General features: G+C 39.0%; 1 protein-coding gene across 1 annotated transcript in view; it reads left to right on the forward strand.

Annotated features, from left to right (window-relative positions):
- ATP8A2 (ATPase phospholipid transporting 8A2) overlaps positions 1-17,915 on the forward strand; it is a 555,010-nt gene that overhangs the window by 177,006 nt on the left and 360,089 nt on the right. The window contains exons 22-24 of the mRNA XM_033104468.1: positions 109-248; positions 1,954-2,092; positions 10,080-10,144. Coding sequence (XP_032960359.1) covers positions 109-248; positions 1,954-2,092; positions 10,080-10,144 — 344 coding nt within the window. The remainder of the gene's footprint in view (positions 1-108; positions 249-1,953; positions 2,093-10,079; positions 10,145-17,915) is intronic.

Genomic DNA, 17,915 nt, shown 5'->3' on the forward strand with positions numbered 1-17,915 from the left:
TTGAGCCCGCCCGTAGAACATGGAGCCACATGATGTTACCTGGGGAGCAGGGTATCCTGCTTCCACCAACACCCGGGCCATCACTGGGATGCACTGGCTCTTTTGCAGGCTTGAGAACTCTCTGCGTGGCTTATGCTGACCTCTCTGAGAGGGATTATGAAGAGTGGCTCAAAGTCTATCAGGAAGCCAGCACCATATTGAAAGACAGAGCTCAGCGGTTGGAGGAGTGTTATGAGATCATCGAGAAGGTAACTGCACGTGGCTGATGGCCCAGGAGGGGCTTAGCCTCCATCAAACGGTCTTTAAACAGGAATCCTTTTGCTATAGAGTGATGTTCTCTTTTCTTACAAGTATCCTAACCATTAGCTTTTAATCATGTCTTGCTTTGCTGTAAGAAACCCTTAGTTTTTATGGGCTATTCGAGGTCTAGCCAACCCCAGCCAAGCATTAACGATGTCTTATAAGTTTCAGGTCAAAAGCAGCATCAGTGACTTTCTGGGTTTGCCTAAGGTTAGGCTTATCAAGATGAACTCAGCCGGTTGTTACCTGAGCAGTCAGAGTTCATAGGCTCGTTGGACATTGTACATCCTAAGAACTTTCACACTTACTTATTCTGATAATTTTTACACTTTGCCATTGCTACTCCATATTGCCGACTTTGATTTTTGTTTTTGTTCTTTTCAGTTTTTGTTCTTTTCAGAAAGCAACATTAGGTTGCTCTCTATATATATTAGACTCCCTCTATTAAAGAACAAAATTCAACGAAGTAAATTTGAAGATCTCATTGGCTTTATTGAACGATTCATGAATGGGGCAGCACTCCATCTAGCAAGTAGAATGGTGCTCTGAAGAGCTGTACAAATGGAGGACTTTTATAGGCAGAAGGGTGTGGCAGGAGAGTTATTAACAAAAGAAAAGGAAGGATTATTTTAGTCCAGGTCATCTTCTTTTGTGGGGAAGGGATGGCAGGGATCTTACCAGGCAGATTACCTCACTAGTATTGATCAGAAAATTCCAGATTATTGGTTTAAAATTCCATTCCTGTGAGAGGCTGAAACTGCAATTAAATTAGGTATGAAGTTTTGGTTTGGTGATGTGGCTTAACAAAAATAACTCCATGTTGGCCTCTTGTTTCTTTTTTTAACACCTCAAATCTGGGACCTGGATTTCAACTTTTTCTGTTTCCTGTCAGCAATCATTGGTTCATCCAGTTTTCAATTTCTTATAACTCTGAAGTCATCACTTGATTGCTTTTTTAATTTTTCTTTTGTGTGTGTGTGTGTGTGTGTGTGTGTGTGTGTGTGTTTTATTTGTTTATTTCCCCTTGGCTTTTTTTAATACTCAGTTTTTGAGTTTTATATTCACTCGTTTGTTGTTTTAATGGAATTTGGGTAGGAGAAGAACTGAATTCAAGTGTTCATTTGCCCTGCTTTACTAGGAATATGGAAATTACTTTTAGAACTAGAAAACAAAAGTGATTACGTAGGTGTTGTACCAGGCATATCTGTGGTGGATGCTCGGGAGGGTGCCTTTCGATCGGTTTCCCGTGAGGTCAGTTTCTCATCACTGAATTCGTTTTTCTCATGTGTTAATCTAACATAATCTTCTCTCATCTGTGGAGTGGAAGGGGAGGGCTCATGTACTGCGAATATCCTCAGGATAACTTGTCCACATGCCCTACTGCCTGGTGAATTCTGTTCCCACGTGCCCGTGTACCAAGAAATAAATGAGGAGTATGGTTTGCCTGTGTGTACGGAAACGTTCTAACTTTGCAAATAGTTTTGAAATGCCACGCATCTAGATGTCACTAATTGTCTGCAAACAAAGGTTTCATGTGGAGGAAGTAAGAGAATTGTCTCAACATTTTGACTGCCTTGCTTTTGTCAGAGCTTGGTCATAAAGGCTGCTCTTCAGCATGTATTGCTCTTTAACAGAAGATATTTTTCAATCTAGAATTTACTGTTACTCGGAGCCACAGCCATAGAAGATCGCCTTCAAGCCGGTGTTCCGGAAACCATAGCAACGCTGTTGAAGGCAGAAATTAAAATATGGGTGTTGACCGGAGACAAACAAGAAACTGCAATTAATATAGGTAATTCATTTTAAAATGATTCCCTGATCCTAGTTTTTGTATTGTCTTTTTAAAGTGTCCTGTAGAAGTGCCTAAGGATTGCTCACATGCATTGAAGATGGTATTTTATGGAACTCTTCATGCCAAGGCCAAGAAAATGTTACTGAAATCAAATGAAGGTGCTGTTATGAGCATTATCTGCCTGCTATAAACGTTAAAACTACTACATCTTCCTGAAAAGTATTAAATGCCCTGATACATGGGATATAGAATTCAAGAGTTGACAACTTTGATTTTCTTAATGCTCTCTTCATAAAATTTTAGTCTAAGAGACTAAGAGCATGTTTTCACTGAATTTAAATATATATTTAATTATTTTCTATAAATTATAACTGTTTTCATGATTTTACCATTCCATAGGTTTTTCTAAGAGTCTTATATCTTTCCCTTCCCCATCTGGGTTGGCAGCCCCTCTGCTTGCTAAGCATCACAGAAGTGAAAGTTGAAGGAAGGGTCTTTCAGGCCAAATAACTTCATTTGTGTTAAAGACGTACATTGTAACTTTGAAAAGGAGTTGAAACTACTAATTTAAAAAAAAAGCCTAATTTTAATGGTTTGAATTATTTTTGTCACCATTGTGGTGTAACAGGGCTTGGTGCAGATGTGATAAAATGAATACATGAAGACTACATGACTTTCAGTGTATTTATGGGAATAGACTCTTTGTCATAGCTCACTTCAGAAAGAAACATACTAAGACATCTGAATTTAAGTGACTGTTGTCCTATTCAGAGTAGACTCCCTGGAATATTATCAACTGAATCCAAAGGTGTCCCTTTCCTGAAACCTTCTCTTTTGAATCAGCTCTCTGTCCTATATAACCTCAATTGTAGATAATAGTACCATTGGGGCTGAATTTCATCTTTTTTTGTAAAAATAGGCAAAAGCCATTTAATCATTTACCAAGGCTATAGCTAACCAAATGCAATTTGGGCTCCCAGCCAACTGAAACTAAAGTCACAAGAGAGTGACATGTGATTCATGAAGCATCAGTTATAGAATTCGTCCATTGATTGGTACTAGTTGTCTCTCAAATGCATGTTTTTGGAGAACAGTGCGGTGTTGTTTCTGTGCAGACCCATCACTACGGTACTACTAAAAAATAAAAACCTGTAGCTTACAGGCCTTTGTGATGTTGGCAACATTTTTATAAATGAAGGATAATACCTTTGCTTTTGGTATCATGTCTCTCTCAGTATGTATTTCCACTGGCCCTTCGGGTATTATTTCTCTTTTACATTTGGCCTAAAACACCTGCTATTGGTCTCTGGCTTCTCTTGCTCTTGTTCATATAGGGTTTATAACGTTGGCTACTGCCTTGAAATACTTCAAATTTAACAGTACATTTTCTGCTCCCTTAGAGCAATATGAAAGCAAGTTAAAATTGAACCGTAGTGATAAGCTTTCCTAATTTTCTAGATCTTGAATGTTCCTGCTGGACTAATGGCCTTTCAGTGTCCCTAGCCCCAGACTTAACTTCCACGAGTGCTTTCTTGTGTTTGCTGTGAGAAGGGAGCGTGTGTGCACTGAAGGTGTGCTCGCTGGAAAGGGTCTGCTATCTGTCACTGCCTTAGCCAGATGACCCTGACCTCGGGAGGACACCTGTCCCTTTCCCTGCTTGTTCCATGTGTTAGACCTGAGCTTATCAGGGTCTAACCAAGTTTGGAATAAACACAAGTAAAAGCAAAGGGCTGAAAATCAACTCAGAAAACACAAATGGGGTCTTATTCCTAAAGGAAAGTTTTAGTTGCGTGCAATGAGGTGTCTCTGAGCCTTACGAGATAATTGACACCTATCCAGATTTTAAAAATAACAGTTATACCGTGTTTCCTCAAAAATAAGACCTAGCCGAACCATCAGCTCTAATGCATCTTTTGGAGTAAAAATTAATATAAGACCCATTAATTAATGTAATATGTATATTATATAAGACCAGGTCTGATATTAAAAAAAGACCAGGTATTATATTATATTATATTATATTATATTATATTATATTATATTATATTATATTATATTATATTATATTATATTATATTATATTACATTACATTATATTATAATAAGACCGGGTCTTACTTTGTGCTTTTTTTTTCAAAGAACGCATAGTGACATTTGTAGTTTGGGTTCTAGAAGCGCTCACATCCATTAGACAGGTTAAAATTGATCTTTTTCAGCGAATGCTCCTCAAGTTCACCGGGAGATGATGCCTCCTACTTACAAGCTGCTGAATTTGCCAAAGGCTTATTTATCCTGGAGCTTGTCTCTGCTCACATTTGTGCTAGTGTGTCAGGAGAATTCAGGCATCTCTGGTGTTACTAAGTATGCTTTCAACAGCTAGGGAGCTGATGTGCTTTTGAAACAGCTCTGTCTGAATTATTTTTCCACTTTGCATTCAGAGCTCAAGTTTGTAGCCCTGGGTGACATTGAGGGATTAAATGTCATCTTCTGACTTAGGATATCTGTTGAGCCTACAGGTGATACAGAAGGTGTAGCCACCCAGACATTTTATTAGATTTGTTCGTGTCAAACCCCAGGCGACAGCTGTAAGCCACCTGAGGTCATGTTCCAGATACAGTATGGATTATAAGCCTGTGTTCTAGCTATATAGTCCTTATGCCCTCAGTAATAAGAACCGTTATTGATCTGTCTTTCATCATACTTACTGACAGTCAGTACCTTTCAGTGCATTCTAGGTGAGTTTTAGGGTACCAAGTAGGTATTTGGGGAGAAGAGCCAGTGTCTAGCAGTTCTGAAGAGAACAAGTTAATAGAGTGTCTGCTGAGCATCAGTCTCTGTGCTGGGAGTATATTCTGGAAACTATCTTTAGTCTGTACATGTGAACAGTCTTAAGCTCAAGGGGAAATTCAGAGTATACTAAGGTTTCGCTCTACTTAATGGCCAACCTAGTACTAGATCTCAGGGCTCTGGACTTCCGGAGCAGGGCTCGTTTTGAACAGATTCACGTAGCTTTCGCAAAATCTACCCCCTGCAATCTGAGTTAGCAGACCAGGGGGGAGAATGGTACTGTGTTTCATTGATTCCAAGGTACACATTGTTTTTATGTTAACGTCTCTGAAATCGGGATGCCTTATGATTGTCGACTCCTACAGTTTTAATCGGCAACATGTCCTCAGTTGTCTGTATTGTAAGAGTTCACCTTTAGAAGTTACAGACGTATGGTGTGTTTGGGTTGTTGGCTCTCTTTAACATCTGATGTATCAATCAATCAATCCTAGTTTGAGAATTTAGTTTTTAAGTGTAACTTTCAGTTCATGCCTTGAAAATAAATATACTTCGTCAAATTAAGGGCCAGGATATTTGTGTCTCTTATGAGCCAGTGAGTATGATGTGGACAGACAGTCATCTTGCCTGTGGGTCTTAGGTAGTTTAGAACTGGCGTGGTGCCAGACTCCTGCTGCGCTGTGCTCGCACTTAACGCTAACTAGCTGTGCTTCAAGGGTTGGCAATTTTCTTTTGTAGCTTAAACATTTGGCATCGGCCAATCTAAAGCGAAATCTCAGATGCAGCCTTTGTGAACCATGTAGTCGTCATTTCCTTATTATCACTGGAGAAAACATCTATTAAGTAGTCAGACAATAGACCTGAAGTTTTCAGAATCTATAATTTGTTTCTAATGGATGTAGGATCAGTGAAAACAAAATCCCAGTGTTTATTCCATTGTAAAGTCATCAAGTTGGAAATAGCTTTCACTGTGATCCATGTCGGAGTTGGAATTTGGCCTCCTCTCCCTCTGCATTTTGCTCCCCGTCCTGTGATACTTTTTTAAAGCACTTCAATAGTCTTAGCAGTTTAATTTTTTGAAAGTGACTAAATATGGTGTTTGCCCATTCTGTTATTGTCTATAGACTGTCTTGACCATCAAAAGGAAGACAAGTCCCCATTCTCAGGTGAATCTGGGGCATTACTTGGTACTATTCACAATCTTAATGTTGTTTTTCCCAGAAAAGTCAGATGTGTTATTTCTTTGATTACCTGCAGCTTGCATTGTTGCCCGATGCTCTGTTATCGGCTGGGGAACTTACATTCCCTAATAGGGGCATGAGTTAATTATGAGACAAATTAGAGAGTAAAATAGATGAGAAGACGCTAATTGTGCAATACAAATATTAAGCATGACCAGTGTTAATAATAGTTACTCAGTAAATGTTAGCTCTAATGTGCCAAATACTGTGCTAAGTCCTTTATGTAAGTTTTATATTTAATTCCCTTTGAGACAGGCATTATCGTCTTTCAAAGCTAGAACAGAAGCACAGATATATCAAGTAACCTAGCGTAGATCACATCGGTGTGACAGTGCTGAAAAGCTGAGCAAGTGGCCGCCATACTGCATTTTCACTTCCCAGAAGGAAAAATATCTGACCCAAAAGAGACCAGGGAAGATTTCACAGATGAGATAGGCTTTAAAACTTGAGCCTTCAAGAATTTGTTTGTTTAGGAGAGAGAAAGAGAGAGAGAGAGAGAGAGAGAGAGAGAGAGAGAGAGAGAGAGAGAGAGAGAGAGAGAGAGAGAGAAGAGGGAAGACCTGAGCACAGAATGGGTCAGAAGAGAGAGAGAGAGAGAGAGAGAGAGAGAGAGAGAGAGAGAGAAGAGAGAAGAGAGAAGACCTGAGCACAGAATGGGTCAGAATAGCCTAGTTTGGGGCAAAAATCATGAGGTAAGGCTGAAGGCTGAGTGTGTTCTTACATGGGATGGAGCATTCCTGAGAAGGGTCCAAGGATCTGGAGGGACAGGCGCCCAGGTGCCAGGTGTGGTTCTGTGGGCGAGCCCTCAGCTTCCGAGTTCTCCGGATGATGAAAGAGCCAGTACTGAACCTCTTTGACTCCCTCTGGAGTAGGGTAAGGGTACCATATCTCTCATCATCCATTCCTGATGTCTGGCAGTGTGTTTCATACACTCACACTCAAATACTGATTGGCTAGTTTCTCTGAAAATATTGAGAACCAGAAACACATTTCCTGAGGGTTTGGAAGCATATGGAATCCCAATGATGGGTAGCTTGATTATTCTGATCCTAGGATATAGGGTTAGGAAGGTTAAATTGTTCCTAACCCTTCCATAAAAAGTCACCAAAGAAAAGTGGATACCTTTGACAATATGAGCTGACTTCAGAAAAAGAGACCCTGACTCCAAGATCTGAAAGATTTGGTTGGTTTGGTCATAGTTTCTAGTGTGAATTTTTAATGTATTGTCTTTAAATCAAATCCTGCTCTACGTACCATAGACCCCATACTATTTTGATTTCTTTGGATGTTGATTATACTCAGGTAGTTGAAAGACTGAATACCTTTGTAATGTGTCATTAATTTCGGCTGTAGTAAAAAGTGAAATCCCAGAGGCTCTTGGCTGAGTCATTTTATGGCCGTCTTGTTAGACTGTGAGGTTAAAGAACTAGATGTCACTTTACAAGTGTGGATTGACATTTCATACCTGGCTCTTCTCCAAGAGTTGATCTCATTTTATCCAAAAACATTTGATATCAAGCTCACTAAACTTGGATTGACATAATTTGATTTGCCACATTAGATAAGTCACAATTAACTGTGTTAAACTTACATGGTCTGTCTAGTGCAACTGTTCTGTATGTTAATTCTCTAATCAAATTCTTGCTGCATTTTCCAAATTAAAAAAAAAAAACAAAAAAAACCCAACATGTTTCTTCTCAGAAATCTTTAGTTTTGTATGTTTAAATTCATGTAAGTGTCAGTGTTTTTATTTATTGCCCTCTCCCTGCAATGGCTAGAAAAATACTTAGAGTTTTTACATATCTTTTTGCAGCTTCAGTTGTCAAGTGGCATTTTGCTTAAATTGAAAAATATAAAATAAAGCAGCAAGCGAGGGCTTAAAAATTACAACTTGCTTCTGCAGCTGTTGTTTAAATCAAAAACGACCAGCAAATCCTTTTGCATCAGTTATACTAAATTTGTAACAGTCTATATGGCATGAAGTTGCTGGAAGTCTCTGGGGATGAAGAAAGACTAAGCCTAACATAGAGGGAAGTGATTAAAGTTGCAATATCCCCTTTTGTGAATGAAAATAAAATATAGGCCTCCCTTCTGGTTCTAATCTAAGAATTTATAGGAAGGACGAATACATTTGTAAAATTTTAATGGGAGACAAAGAGTTCAATTATTTTAGTCCTACCATGCAGAAATTTTAATGGCATTCTGGGAAATTTTCATTTTTACTCATCACTGTTGTTAAAGTACAGATTTGAGCAAGTTTGAAAATGCACAGAGAATAGTTTTATGTTTCCTCCCTTCTTTTTTGGTTTTGTCTTAGAGGTTTCACAGATATTTGCCCATGTGGTATTGTGATTTTAAATTATTCAGTTTGTTTTCATTTAAAAAATAATATGTGGTGGTTTTAACAAGTGAAATAACCTCATTCCCTTGAGATAACTGTTGTTAACAGCCTGGGCAATATCTTTATGGTATTGCTTAAAAAAAAATAACATTTGGATTCAAAGCCATAATATGGTGCTTGAAAATCTGTGTTCTGAGGTGATTTGCAAAATATTCCTCTCAAAGGAAAATCAGTGAAGGATCTACTTTGTACATTCCAAAATAAACAAATAAAAATACTTGTTGCTCCTCCCGCAGTCTTGAATTCTATTGTGTGCCTTTTAGTAGAATTTCTTCAAGATGAAAAGAGGACCTGCTGAGAAGAACTGAGCCCATAAATTGGATAGTTCTGTGACTTGTCCATTAGTTCGATGCCTGCCTCTTTTCTAGTTAAATGTAGCGTCTGTGGGGTGGATATTTCAGGCTCCTCCTTGCTTTAGGAGCAGCACTAGTTAAGGCCCTTCCTTCTTTGAGGCCGTCACATACCTACTTGCTCCAAGGTTGAAATTCTGTGTGCTGATGACTTGTTTCATGTTTCTGTAATCAGAAATCCATTATCTTAAGGTGCTGAGAGAACACTGGTTGTGAGGGCCAGTTTTCTAGGTGGGAGGAATCTTTTCTTGTCCTTTCTCAATGAGATAGCTTGAGCTGGGGGTTGGTAAAAAGCACATGCTGATGCCAGCTCTCTCAAGGAGGGTAATTTTAAAGAAAGAGTAGAGGTCCGACAGACACCCTGGTGTTGGGGGTTGCTGGAACCGCCTCCCCCACAGAGTGTGTGGATTTGAAGGACAGGAGTTGGGAGAGGCTCCCATCTTGGTCTGTGGTGTCATCAAGTGTCACCGGCTGTCTCAGAGTGGGTTGCAAAGCCTGAGGAGGAAAGGGCTTCACAGAAAATATGGTCTCCTTCTGGGAGGAAAGGTAGGAAAGACTTATCTTGCATCGATAGAGATAACTGTATTTAAAAAGGTGATGGAAATTGTTGATAAGAATTAATATTCTCGGAACACTAAGAACAGAAGACTTTTGTTCCAAAACAAACTTTGTTTGAAACTCAGGTTGAATTCTTGAAATGGAGATTGCTTTGAACTCTTAGTAGCGAAAGTGGCTCCCTCAACGTAGAAAAGAATTCCTTTGAAATCTTTTTCCATGGAAAAAGTTGTGAGAATCACCTCCTTTGTAAAAAAGCAAATGAGGGATGTTCACGTGATGGCTATGTTGATTTAGGGGCTCCATTAGATTTAATTCGTCTTCCAAAAGTGTTTGCTGTTGGTTTAGATAACCCAAAGCTTATCCCAAAGTTATACAAGGGAAACAAGGATAAAGAAAAATCCACAGAAAATTAACACGTATTTATTGAAGCCAGTACTTACGAAGACCTTCTCAACCAGTCGTGTTCAAGCTGTCTGCAAGAATCAAAATCCATTTAAACTTACTTTGCCTCCCCCTCACTCTTGCCCGGTTCTTCTTTAAAGTGGTAACAAGGAAGATATAAGAAGGGAGGCTGAATTCAAACAAACATTGAAAAATGGTAAGTTCATGAAAGGAATGCTAAATCCACGTGTCTTATCCCTTCTCTTACTTAGGATATTCCTGCCGGTTGGTATCACAGAACATGGCCCTCATCCTTTTGAAGGAGGATTCTTTGGATGTAAGTAGTTTCTCTAAAGTTGCATTTGCTATAATGGTGTTAAATTCTTTCTTTGTTTTCCTACAACGACTGATAATCAGGTTTATTATGTTGTAAAACTACTCTGTGTGTTTCTGTTTTTATTTATAAGCGAATGTCATAAAGTCGGATCTTTAATCATCAAAATAGTAAGCTTGGAACATTACTGCATGATAATACTTTATTTTACTCACCTAGAATTGTGCATTTAAAATAGGATAGTTTTAATCTGGTTTAACTTCCTACTGCGATTTGCGTTAAGTGGTCATGTTTACTCCAGTGTTGGTTACTAAGGAGAATTGTAGGGTTTTGTTTCCAGCACAAACTTGAAAACAAGGGTCCTATACAAATGTCAGGAGTTGTTTAAATTTGTGTAGTCATAGGATACATATGCATTTAATTTCCTGACATCCTAATGCCGCTAGCTCATAGAGAATTGGATGGCATGGTTCTCAGCACTTTGAACACATACCTACCTCATCCTGACCTAAAGCCACTGACGAGACGAGAGGTGGGAGCTGATTTGAGGGTAACCAGTGACCCGGGAAATGGTTCGTGATGAAGATAGGAGCTCAACAATGAGATTCATTTGTCAGGACTTTTTGCAGGACTTTCTGTTACGGGCAGGCACTCACAGCCACACTCCCGGTCAGTGGATTTCAATGGCAGTGCTAGGAGCAGATGACAGGGTTCGTTACCATTTTAAATGGAGACGATCTAGTGCAGAGATCTCTCTCCTTGCGAATGGGTGAAGCCATGGCTCCTGCTGCGAAGACCAAGGCACTGTACCTGTTCAGGACTCCAAAGGCGGGCATCAGGGGGAGAGGCTGTGTGTCTCCAAGGCAACACTGGCAAGGTACGCCCCCACCTCTGGCTCGAGAGCTTCAGGATTTCTCTCAATGTGCTCTTATCCTTTTGTGTCACTGCCAGCAAGCCCAGAACTTCCAGTCATCCCTCATCTCCTGGACTCTAATTCTCAGTGCTTTGGGGTAGTGACGAAACCTCCCTCTACCCGAGGGTTCCTTTCCCCAGCACTCCCTTCCCACTTGCCTTTATTTTTTTCCTCTATAGAACTTCTCGTCACTGGAAATAATATATCTTATACAATATATTATCATAATTATTATATGTACTATATAATAATTATTATATATTATTTAAAGGTTATAAGAGGGTAACATAAGATTTACCTTCTTAACCATTGTGAAAGTGTACAAATGAAAGTGTACATTTCAGTGGTATTAAATATGTTCACAGTGTTGTACAACCATCACCACCATCCATTTCCAGGACTCTTGTCATCTTATGAAAATAAAACTCCGTACCCCTTAAACAGATCCCACTTCCTACTCCCAAATCCGTGGTAACCATCATTTTACTTTCTGTCTCTATGAATTTGACTACTATAGGGGCCCTCAGATAAGTGGAATCATACAGTATTTGTCCTTTTGTGGTTGGCTTATTTCACTTAATGTGATTTCCTCAAGGTTCATCCATGTTGAAGCATGTGTCAGAATTGCCTTCCTTTTAAAGGCTGAGTATTCCATTGTACGTATAGACCACGTTTTGTTTGGACACACACTTGGGTTGCTTCCACCTTTTGGCAATTGTGAATAACGTTGCTATGGAGATGGATGTGCAAGTATCTCTTTGAGACCCTTCAATTCTTTGGACTGTACTATACCCAGAAGTGGAATTGCTGGATCATACATATGGCAATTTTATGTTTAACTCTTTGATAAACTGCCATACTATTTTTTATAGCTGTTGTCCCTTTTACATTCCCACCACCAGTACACAAATGTTTCAATTTTCTCCACATCCTCACCAACACTGTTCTTTTCTTATTTTTTTTATGTAAATTTTTAATTTTTTTGATGGTATATGTACTGAGTGTGAGGTGGTATCTCACTGTGCTTTTGCTTTGCATTGCTCTGATGACTAGTGATGTTGAGCATATTTTCATGTGCTTATTGGCCATTTGTGTTTCATCTTTGCTCATTTTTAATGGTTGTTTGTTGTTTTGTTTCTGTGAAATACTTTATATTTGGTCTGTCTCCCTCTTGTCCCTTAGATATAAAGTCCATGGAAGAAAAGTTTTATTTTTTTTCTTTAACTGGGCATTTCTACTTCCAAGGCACTGCTTTGCACACAAATTAGGTCCTCAGTAAATGTTTGAATGAGTGAACAAACTTGTAAGATAATTTTCCAGTTACCAATTAGAACTTCTTTAAAAGGTCATGCTGATGAGGCAGTGGCTAGGGTGGCCGATGGACTGAGTGCAAGCTGACACTAGAAGGGAATCAAGATTAAGGAAGCCAAAGCAACACGCTAGTAGACAGGAGAGGATGTAGCGAAATGCCCAGAACCCTTGGATGGATCCACATAGCCTGTGAGCACACCCAGAGTCCCTGCTCCTAGAGCTCCTTGATTCCTGATGACTTTCCAGTTCCAAGGCATTAACAGTCTTAAAATAAGCCTCTTTCTCTGGAGGGAACTCAGAAGTGAACCTGTGTTTTCCTTTTATACCAGCTGTTCTCTGGAATCCAAGAGATGGGCTTTAATTCTGCATGGCAGTGTACAACTTGTGGCACAGATTGAAGCGTTTGCTTCACCTAGACCAACGTGATTTATGAAGCCAAACAGAAAGTTTTATGGGTGTGTGCCTGGCTTCCCTTGGTCACCTGTCAAGAACGCTTCTTCCTTAACCAGTTTTGAACATCTTTTAGTATAATGACTTTAATGTATTCAGCATCTGCTGAGCAGAGGTACAATTTCTATGAACTCTCTTTTCGGTTCCATGCTCAAAAGGGCACTCCGTATTTCTGACGACACTCCTTCTCCTTCTCGCCTTCCACTTCCTCTCCCTTCCTCCCTTCTTCTCCCCTCCTCCTTCCCTCATTATTTAGTTGATTTAAAGGAAGTCTTATTTTCATTAAAATTTCACTTGGTAGGTATGGAATAAAAGCAAAGTGCTAGGGCAATACATTAGATACATAGTAGATTCTGATGGACCTCCCTCCCGTGTTGAGTTTTTAATGTTGCCGGGCTCTGACGATGAATTAAAGAAGACAGAAACAAATGAAATGGCCTAGGAATCAGAAGCCCTGGCTTCCCTTACTTCATCTCTCATATAAGTGTGAGAGAATTGAGGGGCTTACCTCACCACCCACAGCTGGCATCACCTTCATTTGACCAGTAAGTATGTCTAGGCTAGAACTCCAAATACTTAGAAATAATTAGGATTTATCTGTCTGTTTTGGGTTTTTCAGCTGTTGCCAAAATAACATCTAAGCTCTGTAACATAGACGAGATCAGTGGTCTTTGAAATAAGCGGTGGGGGTGTGTGTAATGATGTGCCCCACTGGGGGACACTAGATGATGATATGTTAGAATGTCCAAAGAAAACATTTTATTTCTTGTTTTTAGGTTAAACACTGGTACTAGGAAATCAGCTTTATTGATAATAACATGGATTGCCACTAGCAGGATTGCCACCCAGTCCTTATTTCTGCTGTACTGATCAGAAATGGGTCTGGGAGGATGGGTAGGAGGAGATAGGCAGGGAATTCCACAAGTAAGAAGGTTGGGACCTCGTGCTCTCGTTCTTTTGTTTGCTTTTAGCCCATTGTGAAATATTGCCATTCATGTGCATTGGTTAATGGTTCATGGACTATATTTAGTTTTGGTTAAACTGACTCTTACAAAGTGCTGGCTTAAAAGGATTCCTATAAAAAAAAGAAAGGAATTGAAATAACAATAGTGTGAGCAGAAGCTACCACAATATGGAATAGCTTGACATGTGTGCTAGCTCAAGCTTTCCTTCAGCTACTTGATGAGTTAAAACAATGATCAGATCTGACAAGTTAAACAAATTTCAAAATTAACCCCAAAGCTATTATCATTAATCATGAATCTTGCCCTAGATGTATATGGTATCTTGAAATAGTAGAGGTGGTAATATGAAACTATCTCAGAATTACCAAGACTTTAAAAACTAAGAATCTTAAGTAGGAGAATAAAACTCAGCAGTTTTATTAGCAATTTATTAAAAAACATGTAATATTCAGCTACTTTCTTACATTTCACAAAACCTATTGAATGATAAACATCTTCTCATATTTGTTAGTAAAAGACAAAAAGTGCCAAGACATTTGGGATACATTTGTTTTTCCTGCTGCAATAATATAGAGAAAATAACATGGCAACAATTAAAATGTAGGTGGATAAGAGGCCCTTAGAAAATCTTGCTAGAATTTTCTAAGAAACAATTGGTTGAGCAAATTATGAAATATAGGAGATTTGTTACATTTTTGCATGAAAGTGTAGCTATTTCTAACATGTATTAACTTATGGAATACACATACAAAAACTACTATTTTTGATGAGCCATCAAAAGAAAAATGCATTGGTAAGGATATATTGGTTCTAAGCAAAATATTAATTTTTTAGCACTAAACATTTTATGAACTAAGTGTGTGTGATCACTGTTGGAATGGCTTCTTAGGAATAAGAACAGAATTGTGTAAAATTCACTAACAACATCTCTGGCAGTGACTACACCTCCCAGCTTCCCTGTGGCTGGATGTGGCCACGAGATTTAATTTTCACTGGTGAAATATGAACAGAAATGAGGTGGGAAATTTCTGTGTTACCCATGGAAAAGGAAGTCCCTTGGCCTGGTTTCTCAGCTCTTCTGTCATTGCTGGCTGCAAATGGCACAGCCGGAGCCACTTTGGAAGTTATGGACTCCAGGGAGCCCTGGAGCAATTTTGAAATATTGCATGGGGTGGGGGTGGATCTCTTTGTTTAACCTCACATTCTGCTAATAACACAGAACCTGGTACTAAATGTAGTATCAATACTGGCTCTTCCAGAATGGTGGTGGGCTGTCCTCAGAGATAGGAGGAGGCTCCACTTCTGCTGGCAAAGGAGACGAAATGAGGTTTGGGCATCAAGGGATTTGGATCCATTCAGATGGACACAGAGGCCCTCACTCCAGTTTGTACGGGCCCACTCTTCTCTCGTCATTGCCCTAGCGTCCATGGAAAAGATAGTGAGTCTGTGACTGCAACATTCATTGAATTCTGCACTGTGAGAGTTTCCATTATCCCCCAAAGTTCCTTGGTGTCCCTTGGCAGTCAACGCTCTTCATTCCTAGACAAACACAGCGCTGCTTTCTATCACGATGGATTAATTGTGCTTGTCTTAGAATTTAATGTGAATGGAACCAAGCAATAGACTGTTATTGTCTGGCTTCTTTCATTCAACATTGTTATTTTGATATTCATCTGTGTTGCTGCATGTATCATTAGTTCATTCCTTGGTGCTGAGTAGTCTGAAATTGTTTGGATATATTATAATTTGTTTACTCTTTCATCTGTTGAGGGACATTTCAGCAATTTCCAGTTTGGGCATATTATGAATAAAGCTTCTGTGAACATTGTTTTGTACAAGTTTTTAGGTGGACACATGTTTTCATTTCTCTTGGATAAATACATGGGAGTGGAATAGTTGTTTGAAGATGATAAATTTATGGTAGTATGTTACATAGCCATAGAAAACTAATAATGCAAGTATCTTTTGAAGACCAGATTTTTTTATTTTATTTTGTTGATTCCCAATGTCTTTTATCTTTTGTTGTTGTTTTTTTCTTTTTATATAATTAGAACTTTGTTGCTGTAGAAAGTATGCACTTACTGTAAGATTGGGAAGATTTTGTCTTATGTTTTCTTCTAGGAGTTTTATAGTTTTAGCTTATAATTTTAAATTCATGATCTCACTTTTTTGTGCATGGTATGAGGTGAAGATTGAGGTCCAGTTTACTTCCCATATGGCTATCTAGTTTTTCCAGCAGTATTTGTGACAAATACTATTATTTCTACATATATTATCTTGGCACTTTTCTTAATTGATTAATCATATATGAAGTCAGACAGTAAGTTCCCAAATTCATCCTAGAAAAAGTGGAACATACCTCATTGCTGAATATCACTACGGTCACCTTCGAAGTACTCCCCTTGGGAAGCTATGCTCCGACAACAGCGCCTAGTCCACCCTTCAAAGCAATTTTGGAACTCTTTTTCTGGAATGGCCATCAAAGCTGTCATCGAATTACCCTTGATGTCCTGAATGTCATCAAAATGTCTTCCTTTCAATATTTCCTTTATCTCTGGGTAAAGAAAGAAGTCATTGGGGGCCAGATCAGGTGAGTAGGGAGGGTGTTCCAATACAGTGATTTGTTTGCTGTCTAAAACCTCCCTTACAGTCAGTGCCGTGTGAGCTGGTGCATTGTCGTGATGCAAGAGCCATGAATTGTTGGTGAAAAGTTCAGGTTGTCTAACTTTTCCATGTAGCCTTTTCAGCACTTCCAAATAGTAAACTTGGTTAACTGTTTGTCCAGTTAGTACCAATTCATAATGAATAATCCCTCTGATATCAAAAAAGTTTAGCAACATCGGTGCAACAAGTTTGCGAACTTAATTGCCTGAACTCCTATGTGTCTCTATTTGTAGACGCTGTAGTTTATTCCACTCATGTATGTATGCTCAATTCCACGTTGTCTTAATTATGGTAGCTTTATAGCAAGTGCTGAAATCCTACAACTTATATTTTACTTACTTAGGTCTTTAATTTTTCAGCAATGTTTTGTAGTTTTAAGGGTATAGGATTTGCACCTGTCTAATATTGTGTGTGTGTGTGTGTCTGTGTGTGTGTGTGTGTGTGTGTGTGTGTGTATTTTTAGTTGTAATCTAAGAACCATTTGGTTCCTCCATTTCTCTTTATTATATTCATGGTTTCCTTTAGAAGATCCTTCAACATATTTACGATAGATCTTTCAAATTGCTTCTCTGGTAATTCCATTTCTCTGTGCTTTCTGGATTTGTTTCCATCTGCTAATTTTTTTCTTGGTTATAGGTTGCATTTTCTTGTCATTTTTTTTTTTTAAAGATTTTATTGGGGAAGGGGAACAGGACTTTATTGGGGAACAGTGTGTACTTCCAGGACTTTTTTCCAAGTCAAGTTGTTGTCCTTTCAATCTTAGTTGTGGAGGGTGCCGTTCAGCTTCAAGTTGTCATTTCAGTCTTAGTTGTGGAGGGCGCAGCTCAGCTCCAGTTGCCGTTGCTAGTTGCAGGGGGCACAGCCCACCATCCCTTGCGGGACTCAAGGAATTGAACTGGCAACCTTGTGGTTGAGAGCCCACTGGCCCATGTGGGAATGGAATCAGCAGCCTTGGGAGTTAGGAGCATGGAGCTCTAACCACCTGAGCCACCGGGCTGGCCCTTCCTGTCATTTTTTGTATCTAGTAATTTATTATTGTCTGCTCATTGGTTTTTGTTTATGTTTTGTTGTTCACTATCTGGATTGTGTTATTTTCCTTTAAAAGAAAGTATTGAGTTTTTGCAGGCAGTTACTTGTGGGTCTATAGTAGCCTTTACTCTAGAACTACTTTAGCTTTACCGCCAAGATGAGACTCTTTGGAATTGCCACCTGAGACTCTGGATAGTCATTGTAGCTTTTTCACTGTGGCTGGTTGGAACTTAAATATCTCCTGATCTTGTACCAGCTCTGGAAATGTTTATCTTATAGGCCAGATAGTTGTCCTTTCATTCATATATGAGGATATATACATATATATGTCCCCCCCAATCTCATGTCTTACCCTACACATGCAGAACTTGGTGTTTGGTCAAAGATACAAGGGGACCCTTATAGATCCCTCAATTTTTTTCTGTGTGTGGTTCCTCTCTGG

Source organism: Rhinolophus ferrumequinum, chromosome 4 (assembly GCF_004115265.2).
Source record: "Rhinolophus ferrumequinum isolate MPI-CBG mRhiFer1 chromosome 4, mRhiFer1_v1.p, whole genome shotgun sequence".
Classification (NCBI taxonomy): Eukaryota; Metazoa; Chordata; class Mammalia; order Chiroptera; family Rhinolophidae; genus Rhinolophus; species Rhinolophus ferrumequinum.